The sequence below is a fragment of the Ursus maritimus genome, unplaced genomic scaffold, assembly GCF_017311325.1.
Source record: "Ursus maritimus isolate PB19 unplaced genomic scaffold, ASM1731132v1 scaffold_29, whole genome shotgun sequence".
Classification (NCBI taxonomy): Eukaryota; Metazoa; Chordata; class Mammalia; order Carnivora; family Ursidae; genus Ursus; species Ursus maritimus.
This window is the reverse complement of record NW_024425452.1, coordinates 5,772,465-5,796,582: the sequence shown is the minus strand read 5'-3', so window position 1 is coordinate 5,796,582 and position 24,118 is coordinate 5,772,465. Positions and strand designations below refer to the sequence as shown.

Genomic DNA, 24,118 nt, shown 5'->3' with positions numbered 1-24,118 from the left:
GGAACAGTCTCAGTACCTAAAGCAGTGTTTTCACTCCATGCCCTTCAGAGAATAAAGCGAAATAAATTTTTTCATGGTCCAGTTGGTATATTTTGATCCAGTCTTTACTTAATTTTAAAAGTTATAAAACATGAAAACCCAGAGAGTTCCCAAAAGTGGTCCCAATGCAGAACACCTGGGAATTTAAGTACATAATATTATTTTAAATATATTTAACAACTCAATTCAATACAGATTGACAGATGCAATGGAAAAGTAGACCACCAACAAATTTTGATTAAACTCCACATTCTGAAAATGTCATAGAAAAACAATAAGCCACTGCATATTAGCACATCACATTAAAATATATTTTAAAGTATACTTCCCCCTTTAAATGGCAGTGATTATACATTAGTGCAACCACAGAGCACTTGTAAACTTTTTTTGTTCAACATCATCTATGTCCATAACTAACTCAGTTTGGTTAACTCCAAGGTGTTTCTTGGGTCTAAGCTTTTTGAGTTTTCCTATGTTGACAGTTACAGCCTCTACCCACAACTGTATCCATCCCTCCAGAAATGCCCACTGTCTGAGGCTGGGGGAACAGGTGGCATATAGGTCAATCTGAAGAAATCTCTCACCTTCCTAAAATAAGATAAGGGATTTGATTCAATGATTGGAGACATAAATGTATACCATAGACAGTTTATACTTATCACTATTTAGGCAGGCAGCCTTGTCAAAACTGGGTAAGATTCAGGCTAGAGACAGCTTCAGTGTGATTTCTGAGTTCTCTCTCTCTCCCACCCTTAGTGTTAGGGAAGGAGAGATGAGAAAGAACGCCTGTCTGAATTGGCTGACTTCATCTCAGCTTTGCTTTTGAAACGCCACTGAAAGGCTGATAATAACAAGTTGCCTTATGAAAAGGACCTACCCTCCTAAGATTTAATCAAACAAGCTGCATTTTTTTATATATCAAGATTCTTGGGGGCTAGCAGCAAACACTAGTTGCAATGGCATATGTAACAAAGCAAACACTCTTCTCTGTGTTCGTCAAGACTCAGTCTGTGGCTGTCGGGAAGTCCTTAGCATGTGTGGTGGAGTGCTAGCCAATAATACAGATGTAACTAAAGATGGGACACTGACAGGAAGAACCTTCTGTCCTTGAAATCCAAACATCATCTCAACTTGATGTTTTTCGTCCTCTTGGCAAGAAAAGGTACATCAACTTCCTTCACCACTAGGGAAATTCAAAATGTTTATTCATGAATTTTCATTCACCTCCTTTTAATTTACAGTATGTGCACTTTAACAACAGAAAAAGGAATCATCAAATTTCAATTGAAAATACTGACAACAGTTTAAATATATTTCTGAATCACTATGTATGTATGTATTCTTCCAGATTCCTATTGTCTACTTCAGGTCTGAGATGCTGTCTCCCTTTCGGCACTTCTCTAAGTAGGCTCCTCAGCATAGAATAGCATCTCAAAGGTCAAATCTTCTCGCCCAAGATAAGTGCTCAGGATTCAAATCTTGAAAATTCTGTGCTGGGTCTCATTGGGTGGCCTTGTGTAATCCAACCAGATTGCTTTTGAACAAAAAGAGGAGTCAAAGAGAACTTGGGTTTCCAGAGAAAAATAAAGTGCTGCCCCCTATAAATCACAGTCTCTGTGGAGTAAGGTGTCTTCCTAAAGAGGTAGAAATAATAGGGGTGTGTGTTGTAGATGCCCATATTTCAATGGTACTGAACACTGTATCTTTAAGGGCTTAAAATGGACTGACTCCACTCATCTCTCTGATTTTTTCATAAGTAAGCCAGAACACCAGTGACCAAGGGGTCTGAAAGATTAACCAAAGAAGTTAGTGCATATTTCAAAGTGATTATGAATATTTTACATTTATGCATATACATCTTTGAATGACAAAGTCATTTTGAATCCACGTAGGCTGAAAACAAATATTTCGGTATTTCACCTTTATAGAGCACTTTATAATTGACAAAGTATTTTCATGTCTTATTTCTCATAGATTTCTCTGAACAATTTACAGTAGAAAGGAAAGGTGATGATATCCCTGTTTTACAGATGAGGACACTGAGGCTTAACAATCAAAAAGCTATTAACATGTTGTGGAGCTAGAGTACAGGCTTCTGGCTTCCATCCCAGGGTTCCTTCTACTGAACCCTTCCTGGCTAAGAGACTGGGACCCGGCATGCCTGAAATCTAGGCCGGGCTCCTCTATGTGTAGTTTGTCTATGGAACGTGCCAAGGAGACAGTTAAGAACTTGAAAGTGAAAATGAAAGATTATCCTTTGAGAGTTAAATCGTAAGCTCAACACCTGATATATCACAAAATAGATATAAAATTTCACATTAAATAGAAAAAAGAGTTTCCAGCTCAGAGAGACTTGACTAACTTGAAAAAAGGTGTAACTGCATCAAAAGGAATTATAAGGGTGAGGGTTTCTCAACAACAGAAGGTAAAAACATCAAAGACACAGAAGGAAATCACAGGAAACACTGGAAGTAATCAGAGAAAGGGTATCTTGGATCCAGTTCCTGTCTGGTTTGGTTCATAGGTGACAGGTAATACCGATCAGAGAGAAACTATCATACTAGAATCAAAAAAGAAGCTTGAGCTATTAGAATATAAAATGTATTTGGTTAGAGTGTTTGCAAAGCAGTATTTATATCCTGTGCTTGGAAATATGAGCATGTTATATTGGGAGACTGAGACTTTACCAGTGGATTTAGGAGAACGCATCTTGGTTAGCTAAATATAATGGAGACATGGACAAAATAAAGACTGTGAAGCTGTAATGATTTCATATTCTTGTGACAGCAGAAATGACGTGAGCCAATGATATAACTGCAATCAGATCAAGGAACAGAGGTCTTAGGAGTGGATTATGTAATCGTTCCTAGCTGCTCTGGTACTCAGACTTCTGTATGCAAATGAAGTAAATATTAACCAGTGACTGAGCAAAGCAAGGTTGCACTACCTTCACCTAGTGGAAGGGACTGGGCTTGAGTTTAGCTGGGTTATGAATAGAAGTTAAACAGGGAGATCATATAGCCAGTAACAGGGGTAGTACACAAGTGGCATATACTGAGCCTTTGTGTGGGAGCACATGAGGGTAGGGCATGTACTTGTTCTTTCTTCACTAGCGTAGTTAGACCACTGTAAATAGTGCAAGTGTATATGAGCCTGTGTTGTCTGCTCTGGTCTGCCTGTTGTCATAACTGCTGGAAAAACAGAGTCTTCTGTGCCTTTTACTGTGGGGCTAAACATAAGGGCTCTCGGGTATTCTTAAATACTAAGATTACGAATAAGCTCTTCCTGTTATTATTCTGTGTTTAGTAAGAAACCTTCTGATTATAACTTGCCTTCGCATGTGGCTTACATTTAGGAGGACTATTCAGAGGACTTCAATATCTGGATCACTTGCCAAGCGTGTTTCTCAATGTGAATGAGCCAATACTGTGGTCTGATCATCGGTTTCAGTGAGTTCAGTTGAGGGCGAATCTGTATTTGCAAGGCCAATTTACTTGGAAGTGCTCATGAGTCAGCTTTTAAGCTCAGGGTCATGCACTGTGGCAGATCAACAAGGCAGTGCCACCCTGGTGACCTTCGGTGGTTAGCCAGCCTTTCTGTAAAGTCACATCTCTTTATCACTACATACTGTCTCGTTCTCCTGACAACTTCTACAGCTAGCTGCAGGATCTCGAGACACTCCATATATTGTATTAGTTAGGAGCATGGGTTTAAGAACCAAACAGACCTGCGGTCAGTTCCCAGCTCTGCCACATACCAGCTATATGAACTTGAGCAAGTTTCTTATACTTGGAGCCATGTTTTTCTCATCTGAAAAATGAGGATAACACCACCTGTTTCACTAGGTTCTTATAAGACTTAAAAACAAATAATGTGTGTAAAGAGCTTTGTCTATCATACATGAAGTACTCTTTTTTCTCATTGATACTTCCTGAGTCTCATGAATAAAGAGAATGGGTTAGATCAAATGGTCTCAGTGTTCCTTTGTCTTATTCTCCCTGCCCTCACACCTCCTGACCCTGAATCTGTTTTTCATCAATGGTCTCACCATCCTTATAGTCTCCCGCACTAGAAATATAAAAGTCCCATTTCCTTCCTTCCCTCCCCCACCTTCTAGAGAGAGTCAATTATTAAATCCTGTGGAGTTAACCATAAATGGCCCTAGAATCTGCCTTCTCTCCATTTTTACAATTATCTCCAGGCTAGACCAAAACTTTCCAAAACTTCTTTTCTTGGGTTCTAGCTTTCAGTGTATTTTTTATATTGCTGCCAAAGTAATCCCATCCCCAAACAAACCTTAGTACTTTGCTCTCACGATTAAATGGCTGCTTGCTTACTCCAGGGTTCCACCTAAACCACCAAACTTGCCCCTACAAGGTCCTAATCTGGTCCTTAAGTATTTCTCTAGAATTCTGCCCCACCACGTCCCCTCTGAGGACCTGTTTTCCAGCTACACTGAATTTTCTGGAGTTGTCCAAACCTACTGGGTCCACACATGACTTGAAGCCTATGCTCATTTCGCTCCCATATGCCATTCTTGTTAAACGTCTACTGATCTTTCAAAGCTCAGATCAGATATCATCTCTGTGAAAGACTTTGGGATTTCCCAAACAGTTAAAGCCATTTTTTACTTTACTATCCATGTTCTTACCACGTTTTGCTCATACCTCGAGTAGAGCACTAATACAACCTGCTTGGTAAGACCATGTCCTCTGGAGTCAAACTTCCTGGGTCTGATTCCCTGACTCCATTAAATAATAACCACCTAACCTGGCCTAGTTATTTAGACTCTTTAAGCTTTTGTTCCTCCTCTATAAAAGAGATATGATAATAACCTACTGAAGAGATTGTTGGGAGAATTCAGTGAGTTAAGCCATGAATATGATTAGCAGTGTTGGTGCTAATGCCAAGTGATTTAATAATATTGGCTTTATTATTTCTGAAATTTTAACTACTTACATGTCTATTTTCTCCAACACAATATAAGCTGCTCTCATGCAAAAAAATAAACATCTTACTCCTTAGTGCCACCAGTCCTTATGATAGTGCCTGCTTCATGCAGGCCAAATCAGAATCTTCCTTTCCATTAAGAAATATCCACAGATTTGAGATAATTTCAAGGTATAATCAAGACAATCAAAATAAGGTTTTACACTCAGGTACACTTTTGTATCAGATCTTGCTAAGGGCTTTGGTATTAACTTCACGTTAATAGATGCCCACTATTGCTTGGTGATGTCATTTATTCCCCGAACTTCAATTCCCATCTCTATGTAGACAGTGGTCACCTCTAAATCTCCATCCCCATATGCTCTGTAAGATGCAGATCAATATATGAAGAGCCATCTAGACATCCGTTCTTAGATGTCCTATGAATACCCAAAACTTAACAAATCTAGAACGGGGCTTGCTATTCTACCACAGAATCTTCCCGACAAATGATCCCCATGTTAGGAAATTACATCATCTGTTGCTCAATTTGGGAATCTGGGAATGAAGCCCAACTTTCCTTGTCTTCTCTGACCATTTGCCCCTCCCCATCCAGTCACAGTTCTAGCTCCTTGCTATCTCCTAAATTATTTTTTGAATCTTTTTCTGTCCCCGTTGTCATACTATTGTGCAAGCTATTATCATGTCTCATCTACCACTACTCCAAGCCTTTCCCCAGCCCACATGGCAGCCGGAATGATCTTTATAAAAACAAGCATATCATCAGGCCAGTGCCCCTCACTCTCATGGGTCTTACTGCCCTTCCCAAACTGGCCTCTGCCCCTCTCTCTGGCCTCATCCTGTGCCCTTCTCATCCATGTCTCCATGCCTTGGCCTGCTGGGTTTCCTTCAATTACCTGAACTCATCATGTTCTCCAACTAGTCCCTCTACCCAGAACGTTTTTTCTGCTCCTTTTATCTGGCTGAGTCCTACTCATTCTTCAGAACTCAGTTTGAAAGTCCATTCTCCAGGGAGGTGTTCCTAATCTCCAAGCTTATGCTGTATGTACTTGCTATATATTTTCATAGCATCATGCACTTTTCCTTTACCACTCGTCACTTCTAATTTTTTATTCAGTGTTTGGCCTTCCCTAAACTAGAAGCTCCAGCACTACAGCAGGGGTTGAGACTCTTCTGTTCATCCCCAAACCAGCACTGAGTACAGGGCTTTGCACGGAGTAGGTGTTCAATTAATATTATTATATTGTGCAAAGTGTTGATTGTTTGAATTTCCAAATCCATGGCTCATTTATTCTTTCAAATACGTTCTAACTTGCAAAATACCTGAGTACCTTGTTTTTATTATATGTTGTGTTACTTGAATAAGACTAATTCCACATCTTAGTTTACCTCAGTAAAAATAATATCCAGATCAAATAAAAATGACATAATGCTTTCTTGCTTTCTTACTAAGCTGAACTTGGTGGTAATAAGTATTAATGGATAATGCAACATTTGCTAGCAAAGTAACAAATTTTGTTTGAAATGGTAACATTTTCATAGGAACAGCCTCTAGTATAAAATCTTTATACCTGTCCCAAACTTACAGTAATTTGGCTAAATGGACTACTAAAGGTTTTACATTGTAGAAAACCCTATCCCCTGGCTTTATAACAACAGAATGTCAACCTATTCATTTCTAGATGTAAGTGAATTATTTTACTTTAATTCAGCAAGGAAGGTAATAGGACTCTGAGGAGAGGTAAAAAAAAAAGAGAGAGAGAGAGAGAGAGAGAGAGATAAAAAAGAGAGAAAGAATTGTGTTTGGGGGCAGAGCCATGCTAAAAACCAAAAGGGAAAGGGGAAAATATTTACAGATTAAAAGCAATTTAAGTACCAAGAAAACAAAAACAAAGGAAGGAAAAACCTGACGTTACCATTCTCAGCCAAGATGGTAAAAAGCCTTTATATAGACTCATGAATCCTTCTCCTTGAACAGCCTGAATCAAGCAGTCAGTTGATGATTTATACAAAAGTCCCCTAAAAAGGAAAGAAGACAGTTTTGCAAAATTTCTTGTGTGTAAATAGATGTATAAATAAAACATAAATTAAAAAATAATCTAAGGAAACTTACTATAAGGAAACTTACTTAAACATCTTCTGCTAGTTTAGAACAAATAATATTTGTGGTTCAGTATATATAAATCACCTCTTTCGAGTTTAAAGACAATTTCTTTAGGTGTCTAAGGTTGACTCTTCGGATTCATCCCACCCTTAGTGTTATACTTAGAATTCACTCCACCTGATCTCTTTCCAGAGAGAACATACTGTTTTATATCAAATCAAATTCTCCATGTTACCTGTAAGTCATAAGCTTCTGAAGAAAGTGCTCTGTAAATTCTCAGCAGAGTATATTTTCATAAACTCTTTGAAAACAATAAAATCACAATAAATACCTTGTGTCTAAATAATATGATCATTAAATTAGCTTATTCCCCAAATGCACAATACTTTTCCATCAAAGAGCAGGTAATTACATAAAAACAGTTTGCTGGTTGAACACATGATCACACAAATACATTTCTATCAAGAATAAATACAAGGAAACATCTTTAAGGAACATTATTATTACAGACATTTGAACACATGGAGAGTGAAGACTTTCTATCTACCTTCCTTGTTTATCTCGTGGTTGATTCATTATTCGGCTTTTGATGACATCAGCAGGTGTTCCCAGAATGGAAGCTACCAGTCCAGAACATAAACTATAAATAAAAATAAATGAATTTGAAGGATAACAAATATAGTGGTTTCTAAATTTTAAGAAAAGGAAATTTGATATTTAGAAAGAATACTAAATATATTATTGTGTTATTCTTCATAATAATCTTATTTTGCTGAAAATCAATGCTTAATGAAATCATTCAAGAGGTAGAAAAAATAAAAACTAACAAGAATGTCCAGTCAACAAATATACGTTGAGCACCTACTGGTGGCAGGCACTCTTCTAGGCAGTGAAGAGGACACACACGATCCTGTCCCTGAGGCCCTTACTTGGGAAGAGACAAGAGAAGAAATGAATAATTTCAGATGCCGATAAGTGCTATGAACAAAATAAAATGGCACAGCATGATAGGGCATAACTGGGTGAGGGGCCATCGTGGAGAGGCTCTTGAGTGACAGCAGAACAATGAGGAGCAATGATGTAAAGACATGGAGGAAGAATGTTGCAGGCCAGAGGAACAGCCCAGAAAAAGCCTTGAGTCAGAAATGGCCTTGGTGGGCTGGAGAGAGAGAAAGCAGTCGACATGGCCACAGCATCCTGAAGAAGTCAGTCCAGCCAGATGAAAGACCAAAGAAGCAGGCAGAGATCAGCCCATGAAGGCTATCGAAGGAGTGTGATTTTTATTCTAGCTGTGCACGGAAGTCACTGAGAGGATCTGGGGCAGGGGAACCACCTAATTTGGTTAATATTTAACAGAAAAATCACTTTGACCACTGTTTAAGCCTCACTCCACTAAGCTATTCCATTTTAATATAATCTTACCTTCTTCTGCCCATCCTAAGGGATCTAAAATACAAGTCCAGTTATGTCATTTTTCCCTACTTAAAGCCATCTAAGACTCATCGCCTACTACCTGACTTAGCTCATATACTGGCTGTCATACATATTACTCCCAGATCCCATCTCGCTTCACCCATTATGCTCTAACAGTGTAACTAAGTGTAGCTCTGTATTTACCAACCTATGCAGCACCTCCACGCCTACACCCCCATCTCATTGGAAAATGTCTGTTTTTCCTTCAGTCTATGCTCAGGCATAAGGTCTAATGAGTTTCTGTTATCCCTTCTCCCTTTGTCCAAGAAGGTTAATCGCTTCTTCTTGAAAAAGGCTTGTCAATTACTCAGAACAGACAAAATGGCTCTGGTCAACCTACGGCCGATTCAATCACGATTCTGTAAATGAGTGACTAAAAAGTTAAGAAATCACTAGCCGTTCATTGTACTTGTGGGCATGAGAGGCAACACAGAGCATGAATTTCCACAAACTGAAAACCCACGAACTGCTGTAAACTTTTCCACAAGACCTATGACGAGAAAAGTGGTGGTTGACCTGAGTCACGGAGAATGAAGTCCTGCATCCCAGAGGCTGAATCTGCACACTGGGATCAAGGCAGCCTGAATAACAGCTTATGTTTGGCTAATGAAAAGCTGGAAAGGAAAATTATGGAAAACTTTAAGGTCCTTCTGGGACATCAAATACCTCACAAAGATAAGGACCACTGACTTCTGTGCCAAGGCTTTTGAAGTCTCCGAAGGCCCTATGGCAGGGGAGTTGAAGCTGCCCTAGGAATCTTCATACTCTCTCTTACTCTAAACTGCTGTAGCAGAAAGAACCCAGACTCTGTCTGCCTCTTTCAGGTCAGGATTTATAATTCAAAGGAGAAAATTACTTTAGAAATACGGCAAATGACCCAACAGTGCATATAACATCCTTGGGTCTCTGCCTACATCACAGGCATGGTCTATGTAGAAAGAGCTCTTGTTTCAGCATATACATTCCAGTAGGTATACACTGCTGCTCCTTTTATATTCTTCCCTATTAGTTCAGATTCTTTGAAAGTTTAATACCATTGGTATATTAATACCCTAATATATTCACACAGAAACCTCTTAACCAACACCTAAGGATACAGTGCAATCTGGCTAGACTTCTTTAAAATGTAAATACGAAAAGAGAATAATGTATTGAGGATGCTCAAACATATCTGAGGAACTGAACTGGAGAACTGATCAACAGAATCTGACCCCAGGAGGGTCCCATCAACCTGCAAATATTTGGGATGGTTTAATATGAGCCATTCTGTAATTTCTCTCTCTTCTCCATTGCAACTGCAAAAATTTTAAGAAAATTGTTCTTTTTAAATGTACATCACATTTCTCTAAGGGTAATATCACTAGATTCTCGATCAAAAAAGACAAAAGGTTTGAATTTATGCCAAATATGGAAGAAAAGTGATATAGAAAATAATCCAAACTAAAATAATCACTTACCTCGATAGACCATGAGTCATGATATTGTCCTCAAGTGGTGTATTCAGTACCAAATAGTGTTTCACTGTATCATAAGTGGTTAAATCTGGCAATAAAAAGAAAAAGAAAGCTGAAATAATCATTTGCCAATGAATGTCTTTTATGTTAAGAATATGTTAGGCTTAAGACGCCTTGTGGCTCAGTCAGTTAAGCCTCCAACTCTTGATTTGGGCTCAGGTCATGATCTCAGGGTCATGAGGTCGAGCCCTATTTTGGGTTCCATGCTGAGCATGGAGCCTGCTTAAGATTCTCTCTCTCCCTCCCTCCCCCTCTGCCCCTCTCGTCCCCCTGCTCACACACACCCTATCTCTCAAGAAAAAAAAGAATAGGTTAGGCTTGGCGCAGGAATGTGTACAAGGATGAAAGATACCATTACCATTCTCAAGCAAAGGAAAGTGACCTACAGCTGGAGGGGAGGGAAAAGAAGAAAAGAGACAGACACTCAATTATATCTTTTGAACATCTGAATCCAGCTATGTCTAACGTCAGCTCAACCCCTGGACTTCTTAGTATTTGAGATGATAAATTCCTTTTTTAATCCTAAATAGGTTGAGTTGAAATTCTGTCACTTATAAATAAAAGGTCCTGACCATTATTCTACATTAAGCTTTTTGTATTTTTGTATAATGACAATGAAGGGCTGTTGAAGAGTTTTAAACAGGGCAGTGATATATTACAACACTGGAGTTTTATAAAGACTACGTACAGTGAAGTACAGGAAGTGAATTATAAAGACGTAAGAATGGCCGGATGCGTTTGATCATTCACGAAATATGTGAGTGTCTACCGTGGTAGTGGGCATTACTCTAGGTGCTGGGGAAAGAGCCATGGACAAACCTGAACAAAATCCTCATTCTTTGTTGAGGGATGAGACAGTAAGCAAATAAGTAAACCATGGCATTTCAGATAGTTATAACTGCTCTGAAGACAAATAAGGCAAAGAAAGGGGATAAGAATATCAGAAGGCGGAGAAGAATGACGTATATGAATTTTAAAGGGAAGCCTTCTTAATAATATCTAAGCAGAGACCTAACGGAAACATGAGAAAATAAACCTTGTTGCTATCTAAGAGAAAGTGTCCCAGGAAAAACAACATATGTATTATATCCCTGAGGCAAAAGTCAGCTTGGTATGTTAGAGGAACAGTAAGAATACTGGTCTAACAGGAGCAGAGTAAGCAAGGGTCGGAGAAGTAGCAGAGTCCAGAAGATGGAGAGCAACAGAAGCCAAGGAAAGGTTTTGAGCAGAGCAGTGATGACTCTGGGTTACTATTTACACGGATACTCTGGCTGTTCTGCTGTGACTAGACTACAGGGAGCCAAGACAGATTAGAGATGAGACTATTGCATTTATTCTGGTGAGAGATGATGATAGTTTAGGTAAAGGAGTTGTGGAGCACTGGTCAGATTCTAGATATGTTTTGAAGGCAGAATCACCAAATTAAATAGAGAGGGAAAGAAAGGAATCAAAGATACCTACAAGACTTTGGGCTTAAACAGTTTGAAGGGCAGAGCTGCCATTTTTGGAGATGGTGAAAATGAGAACTGACTAATTTAAAATGTTTTAAGGTAGATGATGGAGTGGTGACCTTGATCAGAGCAGTTTCCAATGATTGGTGAGACAAAATGGCCATGAGGTAGATATGGGACGATTAGTTTGGAGGCTTTTGTAGTGATCCAGTAGAAGAGGGTAAATAATACTTGGACAAAGGAGTGGCTCCAGGGACGAAAATAAGTGGATGGATGTGAGATACAGCTAGGAGACAGAAGTGGTTGGACTTGGTGACTGATTGGCTATAAGGAGTGAGTGAAAGGAAAGAGACAAAACTCACGCCTAGGTTTCTGTATTGTTCAAGTGAGAAGGTGATATCATATTTTGAGGTTGGGAGGAATGGAGAAGGAAGTAGTTTGATGAATGAGTTTGGTTTGGACACAAAGTGATATATTGCAGATAACCCAAATGCCATTCTGAGTAAATAGCTGGAAGCTGGAAGAGCAATCTGAGCTACAACAGATTTTTGAAGCATTAAACTGAGGAACTACAACCAGCAAAGACTCCTGATAACGAATATAGCCACCAATATGATGCAGTAGCCATGGATGGACTGGAATAGCAAAATAAAAAATAGATTTATTTCCTTTGAGGTTTAAGTGATATGTTACTATAACCCTCAAAAAGGCCATCCATTCATTTCCTAGAATCATAATTTTGGTCTTAGAAACAATCCTTTCATTCATTAATTCGTTCATCAAATGTCTACTGGCTACATAAGGGACTAGGAAAATAATGATATAATAACATGTCCTTGCCTTCAGGAGACTCATTATCTAGCAGAGGAGACGGACACACAGTAGAAAGAAATGGAATGAGGTACAAGTGATCAGAGAGGTAAGCACTGGGAACTAGAGAAACTCATAAAAGGGTATCTACACAACATGGCTAGGAAAGGGTGGTTGTGGGGTTCAGGAAAAATATAAGGTAGAGAGACATTTCAGTGGAGTACTAAAAGATCTGCAGAAGGAAACTAGAAGAAGAGGGAGGAGAACAGAAAGTAGGAGGTGAAGAGCAGTGTGGTATGCACAGGCAGTGGAACCGTCTAGCTCTGACTCTCTGCTTCACTCTTTACTCCCGAATCAATGAATTGCTCAATTCCCTGAAGGCACCAGTTGGATTGTGCAGACCTTCTATATTATGTTACAAAATTTACATTTTCTTCTGTGAGTGATGAGAAGCCAGTAAAATGTTCTAAGGGTCCCAGTAACATGTTCAGATCTGTGTTTTAGATAATTCCCTCTGGGAACTGGGTATAAATTTGAGGACAGAAGAGGAGACTAGCCTGATGGCTATGGCAGTGCCCTAGCTGTGTGGCCTAGATGGTGAGAATTGTAAAAATGGTTGTTTTAAGGACACTAAGGTGGCAGGTATTGCAGAGGGTATACTTTAAAGAAATATTTAGAAGACAAAAGCAAGGGATGCCTGGGTGGCTCAGTCAGTTAAGCCTTCAGCTCAGGTCATGATCCCCAGGGTCCTAGGATTGAGTCCTGCATTGGGCTCCCTGCTCAGCAGGGAGCCTGTTTCTCCCTCTGCCTGTTCTGCCTGCCGCTCCCCCTGCTTGTGTGCTCGCCCTCTCTCTCTGACAAATAAATAAAATCTTAAAAAAAAAAAAAGATAGAAGCAGTTAGTGACTGACTATGGGAGGTGAGGGACAGGATGAGTTAAGGAAATGTTCAGGTTTCCAGTCTGGGATGCCTGCTGCACAAGTTGGGGGAAAGAGTAGTACATTCTGGATATAATGATTGTCACATGGTTACATGTGCCAGTTTGGATCTTGGAGGAGGGTGTGGGTAGAGAGGAGACTTTAAAAATAGTTTAGTCCTATCTTCTTATTGTCACAATTTGCTAGTTTTAGGAAATCCTTTTCATAGATCACCATGGAGAAAAGTGAAAATACTCTAGACAAAATATTCAATTTAGGTGCTACAACTTAAAAGAAGACTGTTGCCAATGTATATTACTAAAAATAATAAAATAAATTTGTTCATTTTTCCTGATGTCAGTGCTTATCATTACAATGATGAAGGTAGTTAAGGACTTCTCAGAGTTCAATAAAGTTTCTATTACCTCCCATATTCACCAGTGCTGCTCTCTGTATATTGGGTACCCAGCCTGCCCAAAGCCCACGAATTCCTCCTTCAGATAAGATTTTTGCAAATGCGTGATGCACACCACGAAATCTAAAAGAAAAATAATGATGAAATGTGAAAATTCTATGCATTTCTCTGGAATGCAACAGGATAAACTTCACCTATAGCTGTTATAATTTGGAGTAAAATAATATTTTAGATATATAACATAAAATTGTTAGAAAATAACATAATTGTTAGAAATTGTTAGGAAATTGTTAGAAAAATAACATAAAATTGTTAGAAATTTTAAAAAAATCAATCCTCACATATTCTCATAAAAGAAATGATATTTTTAGTCCAAAGAGTAGGGAGGGCAATCTCATAATAGAAATTCCTAAAATTGAATACTGTTTTGGCTTATAAAAATTTACTATCCTATCCTGATTTTGTTCATTTTTTTGGTACACAGGTGAAAAATGGTGCTGAACCATGAATCAAATCTGGAAACCTCTGTTATAAAATAATAGTCTGGGTTTTATATAGTCAGAAATACTTGGAGTCCAATGCTACCTTTACCACTTACCAGCTAAGTGGCTTTTACTTAGGCACTACATTCCCTAAGTCTCACCAAAAAGATAATATGACATATTTATTGGGCATGCATAATTGTTATAATACTACATGGGACGTTATACTCACAAATGATGGTCATTGTAGTTAAAATCTGTTGTGCACTTATTAAGCACAAGACTTTTTATATACATAAACTAAATTTTATTCCTGAAAACTCTATGAAGTGTGAATTTACATTCCAATTTCCATCTGAGGAAACTAAGGCTTAGAGCAGTTAAGGAACTTGACTAGGGTCAGAGCTAAAATGTGCTAAAGGCTGGATACGAATCCCGGGTTGTCTGACCCCAAGGTTGATGTTCTTTACAACAACAGGGAATGTTTTTTACTACTATATCAAACCCAAAATTTCCAACAGTGGAGACAAAGGAAGGGGAAAAAATTGACAAGATTAGTTAAAAACTCAGATTTCTCTGGCTCCCAATAGTTCTCTCCATATAGCCAACCACAGCAACATCACTTCTTCCTGCTCCTTAGTAATTAAGTAGAAGTTGTTACAAGATGACAAAATGGGTCCTGGGATTCTGTAAACTACTTGGTTAAGTCAGAGTTGTACCCTTTTCTCCTCTGTGGTGGGTGTTCTCTCTGTTTGGAAGGCTCAAGGGGGGCCTGGACTGCCAAGTCCACCTCAACTTCCACTGAGCCAGCCAGAGGGGCAGCACAGTGAAGAGCAGTGGTCAGCGTCAGTGGTGGGCTCCCACAGGAGTTCCCAAACCCTTCTTCACCTCCGGCCCAGCCACAGACCTGCAGTGTTCAGGGGAGCAGACATCTTCATACACAGCCCAAGGTGTTCTGCACTTTTCTCTTTTCTGGCAGGTCTATCAATCTCTAAGATTTTGTCCCTTTCCCAGAGAAACAGGTTAAGTGGTATTTTAATAAATTATTGAACATGAAGTCCTTTGAAGAAAGGCAGACTACAATAATGTAGAGTGATGCAGTGGGAGAATTTTATATCACAAAGGCATAATAAAAAACTTCCTTAAACTTGGGGAAAAGAGGAGGAATGGGATTAGACAGGGAAGTGGGAAGAACTTGCAAGGTCAATCTTTCTATTTTCATTCTTTCAGGGATAAAGGGAAGGGAACCAAGCTTTTAGCCATGGAAGAGCCCAGGCAGGCTGTCATGCAAACCTTCTGAACAGTGCCTTTTAAAGATGAAGAGAGTAGGAGTGCCGAGTGACTGCTACAGCACTGAGCCACAGTGGCAAAATTGGGATTTAATTTGCAAACTGCAAATTTTAGTTATCAGACTCTATATCAAGCTGTAATGGGACAAATCCAAGCTGACTTGGCTGGGAAAAGCAGCAACGGCTAAGCGCACATATAGTTTTTCTGGTAGAGAACACGTACGCCTTATCATGCAATGAGAAGATCCATGTTAACCCTCCTCTTAATGAATACATCTTCCAAGTTGAAAGAGTCAGAATTAATGTCTTCACTGAATGTCGGATTATAAAAATGCATAAATCCGTAGGTACATGTTCAAACTATGACAGGGGAAAGGAACAGAATCAGTTAATTGGAGAACTTACCTCAAAGGTTTTCCTTCAAGTTTCCTTTTTCCTTCCATTTGCATCTGAACCTTCACTAGATCAGTTGGGTTGGCTAAAAATTGGCCAACAACACCAGCCATCATACCTCCAATTACTGATTTCCTAATTACAAAAGGAGATACATTTTTTAATAGTTTCTGTTAATTTTGCCAACTTTGTAGTGAATAGTGCCAAGCTGGTCCAGCCCCTGCGATTTAAGACAAAGTGAGGAAAAGGATGGACATACAAATCACAGAGGAAAGTAGATGGTTTCTCTTTACTGTTAAAGAACTATAAGGAGGTGAAATTCAAATCTGGTTTCAGGGGCCTTCTATGGCCTGAAATTCAAATCTGGCTTCAGGGGCCTTCTATGGCCTGAAATTCAAAGGAAGTTATAAATATCTGAACTGACCATTTAATTGTAGTTTAATCCTGACCACGGGGGAACAAAAACAACACAGATGTAATCAGTCTAACAGACAAAAGCTGGTAAGTCAGATTTCGTAAACTACTATTTAAGTAGTTTTACAAACTAAAGGGAGGGTTGAGAACTTCCTTCTCTTTGAAGAAACTCTCTCTGCCTCTTGACTCTTTCTTCTCCTCACCTCCCAAAGCCAACAGTGATCAAGTCTAGACTGCTATACTTAAACATGCTTTAAATCCATCCCCTCCTCTCCATTCCAGCTACTTGTGTCTCAGAACAGGCTCTGATCATCTTTTACCTTTTCTTAGAAGAAAGGGGATCATTTCTTTCCTTTTACTCTAAAACAATATTTGAAGAATTACAAATGGGTATAGAGTAAAAATAGGGTCCCTATTATCAGTTCCCTTCCTCTGAAGCAATCACAATTACTAGTTTCTTATGATTTCCTGCACATAATAATAATACATTCACTGAGTGCTTATTACGTCAGGCCCTGTTCAAGCATTTTAAAAACATCATTTAATTTTTATATCAACCCTATGTTATTCATACTACTGTAAAATCCTCTTTACAGATAAGGAAACTGTGGCATAAAAGCACTTAAAGGACAGCTCAAATCACACAACTACTGGGTGGTACAGCCAAGCTATAAGAGCAGAAAGTCTGAGTGCAGACCACACAGTCTTATGCACTAAGTAATAATTGATAGTTTGTGTACACACAAACGTATATGTATTAATACTCCTTTTTAAAAGCACAAATGTAGGGGTGCCTGGGTGGCTCAACCGACTGATTTTCAGTTTATAGACTGAGCCACCAGCTCTTGGTTTCTGCTCGGGTCATGATCTCAGAGTCGTGATATCGGGGTGGTGGGATCAAGCCCCACGTCAGGCTCTGTGCTCGGCTCAGGGTCTGCTTGGGATTCTTTCCCTCTCCCTCTGCCCTCCTCTTCCCCCACCTGCACTCTCTCTAAAATAAACAAATAAAATCTTAAAAAAAAAAAATCACAAATGTAGAATGCTAGATTGTATACTGTTCCGCACCTCAATTTTTCCCTAATAATGTCCTTTAAGATATATTTTTCCTAATAACATATCTCAAAAGTTATCAGTTCATATAGAGCTGCCTCATCTTAAAAAATTGTTTCATAGCAATCTATTTTATGGACATATCACAATTTATTTAGACAGCTTAACTTTTAACTAAGCAATCTGAGCGATTACATGACATTGGATAGGCCCTGCAAATCGTTTTCCATAGAACTTGTATCAATCTCCACCAATAACAGCAGCCTAGGAGAGGGTCTGGTCTCACGATGATGAACACAGCACTGTTTTTTTCTCTTTGAGAATCTCATAACCACTGCCTCCTCAGCAACTGTGATATAATTCTCATTGTTTAAGCATCTATTACTGTGTGCTCAGTGATGGCAGGGACTATCTTTTTCATTACCATAGCCTCAGTAGTAAGTACAGGACTGGCACACCACGACCATTCAATAAATACCTATTGACTGAGTTGTTCTGACTGGGTCAAAAGACATCAAGCCCATCTACCCTGAGAGTTGACTTCATAGTGAAATATTTCCTTTGAACCCCTTATCTATACATTTCTCTTCTGGGGGGAATTAACAGAATGCAAGGATTGTTAATTTATTTCATCGTTAATTCTGGGAAAGCAATTAGTATAGCTCAATGCATTATAATTTAACAAACAAACAAAAACAGAGCCTAGAAAGTTTGCCTGAAAGGTGAAATTCTGCTTATTGCCATTTTCTTATAGTTGTGACTTAGGTTTTTTTTAGTCCAGCAAGATATGATAAACATCCTTATAGGTTAGCCATATAAAACCTACCTCATTCTTTCAAAGTTGTGTTATTATGCTTCCCTGTATAAACTTATCAAAATTTATCTAACTACTTCCCAACTGATAGTTATTTACTTTTTAAAAAAAAGTTACTATATCAGCACTGCTACAGCCAATATCTGTGTGTGGGGGGGGCTGTGTGTTTATGCATATGTACAAGTATTTCTGAATGTGATTATACCATAAAGGAAGTGTTGCTGGGTCAAAAGATTACACATTTAAACATTTTAACATACTCTATTCTCCAAAAAGACTATATAGTAACTTACATTCCTGTTAACAGTTTAATGGCTAAAAGATAGTTTTAATTAGTTGCCCTGATTACTGGTGAGGTTGAACATTTTTACATGTTTAATGAACATTTATATTTTTTCTTTTGTGAATTTTGTCTGTTGGTATCCTTTCCCTATTTTCTTGGTGTTTTTATATATTTTCCATTTATTTGTAGGAGTTCTATGTATATTATTTATAATAACCTATTTTTGTTTTTTATAAGTGATATGCACTTACATTCAATATCTCATCTAATCCTACAAAAATAAAAGCCTGATGGTAGGTATTACTTCTACAGCTAAGAAAACTGAAGATCAACACGGTAAAGTAGCTTAACCAGATTACATCCATACTAGTAGAGCAGGAATTTGAGCCTATCTCTGTATGGCTCAAAAGCTCGTCTCTCCATAGAAAGAGGCATAAAGAAGGTGCTCTGTAAGAATTCTTTTAATATTGGGATGCCTGGATGGCTCAGCTGGTTAAGCTTCTGCCTTCGGCTTAGGTCATGATCCCAGGGTCCTGGGATCGAGTCCTGCAGCGGGCTCAGCCGGGAGCCTGCTCTCCCTCCTTTTGTCCCTCCCCCTGCTTGTGCACTAACTCTCTCTCTCTTTGATAAAAATATAAAATCTTTTTTTAAAAAAAGGAATTCTTTTAATATTAAAACATTAATTTATATGCAAAATTTCATATACATACGCACCTGTATGTTTGTATACAATGTGCAGTAAATGCTCTCTTATTTGGATTTACTTGTAATTATTTATTATTTTAAGCCTATAACTTGAGGCAATTTTGGTACAAATACACAATTTTATACAAATCTAACGGATACACATTAGAGCCTTAGGGTCAATAGTATATGTTATTTTCAAAACAAAACTTACCAAAGGGGATAATGCTTATCTTCACTTTTGCCAAATACAACTTCACGAAGATGTTCATAAGTGACCATGCGACCTCCGGAGTACACTGTGTAGAATGGATCATTTAAAAGGTGAATTCAGAGAGACCTTTAATAAAACAAGTGGGCATTTTGACCAGGGCCAGTCGATCTCTCTAGCTGTGTTGTTCTCTCATGCACACTATGCTTCCAACACGTGGGCTTTTCTTGATGCTTCTCGGAAGGTGGCATGCCTTCTTAAGCCTCAGGCCTTCTTGCATGCTGTCTGATCTTTCTTGAATGGATTCTCCCTTGTCTGCTTTGCTAACTCCTCCTAGTCCTCCAAGACTCAATTCAAAGAACATGTTTTCTAAAAAGTGCTCTCCAACCTCCAGTGTTCTAGCCTGCCACTGCACCTGCCATGCTTCTCCTCTGTTTCCCCAGAACTACCCAGGCTTACATCATATATGACATTTATCACATTAACTGGAGATTAACCTGATTTTGTTGCTCATCTTTCCATCAGACCATGAGCTTTTCAGGGCAGGTTTTGTGTGTTTTCATTACTCTATGTACCCAAATACAGAGCTTGGTACACAGCTGGCATTTTCATTTAATAAACATGCATAACTTTACTGGATAATTTATTATATTGGGGTAACTTTTTCAGTCAGCTGTCAAATATATGAAATGAATCTTAACTGTAAAGCCATATATGATGGTCCACAAAATAAAAATGAAAAGAAGTGAAACTCAAAACAATAATAGGAAGCAAAGGAGAAAATATTTTTTAAAAAGATTAGAAAATAAAAAATCATTAAAATCAGTAATGGTATTCATAGAGAGCACTTTTCTTGATATTTCAGGAAGGCTGATAAAATATTTTAACATATTCACAAATATACAAAGCACCAAAACAGCAATAGTCTCTACACACACTTCTGGAAAACTCTCGGTGTAGACACTCTAACTTACTCATCTCAAGAACTGAAGCTTTAAAAATCATAAGCTGGTAAGTATTAGTACTGGACACTTTTCTGGTCAAGGGTCCCTACGTACTTGCAGAAATATTATGAACATAGAGAAGAATGCGGCACCTGCCCTACCTCCTTTTGAAGCCAAGTTTATATTCTCCTGTCCACAAGCTGAAAACTCAACAACGACTATCTTTCTGAGTGCCACTTGAGAAGCAGAGTAGAAAAGTATTCTCACTGGCTATGGCACAGTTGCAAATATTTCCTTTTAAGAGTCACTAAAGGCCCACGTGGGTGGGTAGGTAGCCTTGGGAACTGAGGCGAAAATCAGCTGCACTGCAATCACTCAGTTGCCAGAATTGGATCAGTCATCCCTGTTCCCATTCAACATTGCCTAGTCTGTAGTGCATGGGACAGAGACTAGTGAGATTTGGCATTTTGGTCAAATATATTTTAATTTTCAAAGAACATGAAAAATTTAAATTTTGTGTTTTAAAGTTTCTTAAGTGGAGACAAAATATCACTCATTTTTTCTTAAAAAATTCAAACATGCAGAGTAGAACAAATAACTCCTTCTGTATCCTTGAGATGTATCGTTTGCTAACATTTTTTGCCATATTTGATTATTTTTCTGCTTAATTATTTTGAAGTACATTACAGACATCATGACAGTTCATCCCTAAATGCTTCTATATGCATTCTAAAAATTTAAGGCAATCATTCCTTAATAACAATCAGTGGTTAATTTTCTTCTTAAGAGAATATATATTCATTTATCACATTAGCAGAAAAGAAACTACTGGGTGTTGAGCACAGCTCAACACAAAAGCAGAGGACACACAACTCATAACAAACTTACCAGCTGGAATCAAGATAAATACCTATGTGTCTGTAAATGGCAGGTGTCACTCCTTGCCAAAGCTTTAGAAAGCCTTCTTCTTGAACAATCCCTAGGGCTGTGCGCACCATGCCCCTATAGGGAGCAGATTCTCTTCCACTGTCTCCCAACCGAGCAAGGGCAGCCTCTCCTTGCATTTGGAGTCGAGTTTTTGTGAGGTCGAGAGGAAAGGTTGCTAACAAAAAAACAAAATGAGGGGGAAACCCGTAACATTCAGAGAAACAAACAAAAATTCTAAAATTCTAAAGTCACAGGACTAATATTTTAATCACCACAAGATCAGTGGTTCTCAAATTTTAGAATACATCAGAATCAGCTAGGGAAATTGTTAAAACTTATTTATTTCCTAGCTCCATACCTATGGATTCAGAGTAGGTTGATGGGGGCTTAGAAATCAGTTGGTTCTAATGTACTCCCTAATTTAAGAATCACTGTCTCAGAGCACCCCCACCCCCAGGTCATCAAGAAAAAAAAAAGTGACAAGACTTGGATTCTTTTTACTCAGAAATTTCAGCCTAAAATCTAGTTTAGTCCTTAATTTTTGCTTTCCAATGGGAATAATTTCAGATATCCATAGTCTGTGATGCCCCCTTGACTGCAACCACGATTAAGACCCAATGTGGCTTTTAGAATACTACTTCTGATAGGTTCACAATAAATGCAGGTGAAGCTAAATTCTGTAATTTCATGGGTGATATTCACTGACCTGAAGTTTGAGATACAGAAGAGGTAACATGGAGTTTATACAAGGGCAGCATGCTCAATATACTTTCAATTAAGGCACATATTGAGTTGTTTTTCCAGTACTAAGTTTTATGTGTGGCCTCCTTTTGAGTACCAATTGTACTTGAAAAAAATTTTTCTAATGATTACATTTTGAATTCAAGGTATTGAATTGAAGAATACATTTTACCTTGAAACAGTGAAGCTAACTGGCCCACATTAGAAAGATCAAGCTCATAACTTCATACTCATAATGTTCCAAATAACTGAAGCAACCAGATTCAGGTAAGTTCATGAACATTATTGACATTACATGAGTCTTTTCAATGTCCACCGTCTGATACAAAATCATAGTTATGCTTTTTCCAAGAGAAAACAGAGTAGGGGGAAGAGAATATTAAATCTTACCACTGATCTTTGGAAAAAATATCTTGCTGATAGTTCCCCTAAAACAGAAGTAGTTTGCATGTAGAGAATTTAAACAATGCTTTATTAACATATGAACCCTGAAAAGACTTAAGATACAGGTCCTCTATAATAACATGGGTTATGCCTCTCGAAATAATTCTGGCTTACTTACCGGTTACTTAAATAATGTTTCAGGTTCTAATCCTAAAGTGTTTTGTACTCAAAACCATCCCATATTTTTATTTCCTAGCTTCCCATCCCCTGCCCCCACACCATTCTCTACAAACCTTTAACAAAAGGAATGTTTCTTTGCCATTGTTTCTGTGACCACAGGGGGGAAACAATCAAGTTAAAAAAAAAAACTTGGAAATATCTAATTTTTAAAAAGTTGATGAATCGTATTTCAGTAAAAACAGTGAATAACAAAAATTTTCCCCATCAGCTTTAGAAGAAGAGAGAGAGGAAAAACAGAGGGTCCAAAGGGCAAGAGTGGAAGAGCACAAAGGGCAAAACAACAGATCCTGTGCTGGCTCTGCTGAAAATACAAAATAAATTCATTTTAGACGACAACACAGTAACATTTCCTAATGATAACACACCAAAGCTGTTGCTTGTTTTGTTTTCCAACAGGCAAGAAAATGAGAGGGTAATCTTAAAATACACAGGGAACACACAGTCACTCTGCTCACAAAATCATTGGAAGGAACACCACCTGCTCAAGCAAGGGCATCATCATTCTCCCTAGGTGGCCTCGCGTTTTTTCTGACTTTCTTATGCATACGTAACTGTCCAACCTCTATGGTCCTATGTTTTTTAATACTTTCATTATAATAAGTAGCACAATGTAACTGTCAGTCTCTGCATATCTCCCCACCCGCCTGTAAGAAAGGTCAGGGCTGGGTCTTTTAAGCACTATCCCCACAGTCTAATATTGTAGTAATTATAACAACGTTGCAATTAATGAGTGCCCCGCCTTGGATTTAGCATTTATATATTTGCTACTTCTCAGAACCCTGAAAGGTAGACACTGTATAGATGAGTTAAACTCAGGGAGGACAACTGGCAGATGTGGAGAAGATGTTCAATAAGTCACAGGTTAATAACTTAAGTCCTACGAGTCTACAAAAGACAATGATATGATGAGGCTATGTAAGACTATAAATCAGAGACATTATCTCAAGGATGAAGAGTGGGTTGTGTTTTTAAAAGGTCATCCTCAGGGAAGGGAAAATGATTCCTAGAGAGGATGACAGCTCTTGAAGCTTCCAAGCGTAGACATTCAGACACAACAGCACACCTATGAGGGAGAGAGACGAAATGGGAAGGAAAAGACCTTAGTGACCTCCAGGGCCGCCTCCTCGCAAAGCCGGCCTTGTCCCCGCCCTGCCACAACGGCCAGGCAGGTGTGCAAGAAGAGGGCGCAACCTAGCGGGCCGCACACCCCGGGGGGCCGAAGCTGCCCGCCGGTGCCCTCACCCCCACCCCCCAGAGCGGCACCTCGACGAGTCCCGGGGGAGGCCCAGGAGGGGGGTGGCCGGGTACCTAGCTCGGCCACGGTAGCCGCGCAGCCCGACAGGAGGAACTTGCTCGCTCGGGGCCATCTCTGGGCAAGCGGCAAAAGCCTCTCCTCATCCTCTGGAACCGACATTCAGCAGCAAGACGGGACGACAGGACACCCTTTAGCGCCGCGGCTGGCCTGCCACTCTGCCAGGGCGGCCCGTCCTCAACCGGCGAGTGGCGGAGCGGGGACCATTTCCCTCGCTCGGCTCAGCGAGGCAGCCTCGCGAACCTACAGCCTTCCTCGCAGCCCCGGGCTGGAGAGC

The 24,118-nt window shown here is 39.0% G+C and overlaps 1 protein-coding gene across 4 annotated transcripts; it reads right to left on the bottom strand.

Annotated features, from left to right (window-relative positions):
* Positions 1-86: 86 nt before the first annotated feature.
* On the bottom strand, positions 87-24,118 carry SLC25A27 (solute carrier family 25 member 27). 4 transcript variants are annotated; one of them, XR_005838338.1, is made up of 10 exons: positions 23,838-24,118; positions 21,148-21,339; positions 19,297-19,381; positions 15,850-15,972; positions 13,684-13,796; positions 10,024-10,108; positions 7,641-7,733; positions 7,329-7,394; positions 6,906-7,008; positions 1,555-1,573 (listed from the first exon to the last, which is right to left on the bottom strand). XR_005838338.1 is itself a non-coding variant. In XM_040643559.1 (9 exons), the coding sequence occupies exons 2-9, from the start codon at positions 21,299-21,301 to the stop codon at positions 1,753-1,755; spliced, it is 828 nt and encodes a 275-aa protein (XP_040499493.1). In that variant the 5' UTR covers positions 21,302-23,592; positions 23,838-24,118; the 3' UTR covers positions 87-1,752. The 4 variants fall into 4 exon arrangements, 3 of the variants coding, with proteins under 3 accessions (XP_040499493.1, XP_008690053.1, XP_008690054.1); XM_040643559.1 differs by lacking the exon at positions 7,329-7,394 and having other exon boundaries at positions 87-1,824; positions 21,148-23,592; XM_008691831.2 differs by lacking the exon at positions 7,329-7,394 and having other exon boundaries at positions 87-1,824.

Coding starts and splice junctions, on each gene's coding strand:
- SLC25A27 (XM_008691831.2), bottom strand. CDS start 23,943: ATGTCGGTTCCAGAGGATGAGGAGAGGCTTTTGCCGCTTGCCCAGAGA. Junction 13,797..15,849: donor CTTGAAGGAAAACCTTTGAG/GTAAGTTCTCCA, acceptor TTTTTCTTTTAG/ATTTCGTGGTGTGCATCACG. Junction 7,009..7,640: donor CCACGAGATAAACAAGGAAG/GTAGATAGAAAG, acceptor TTTCCTTTTTAG/GGGACTTTTGTATAAATCAT.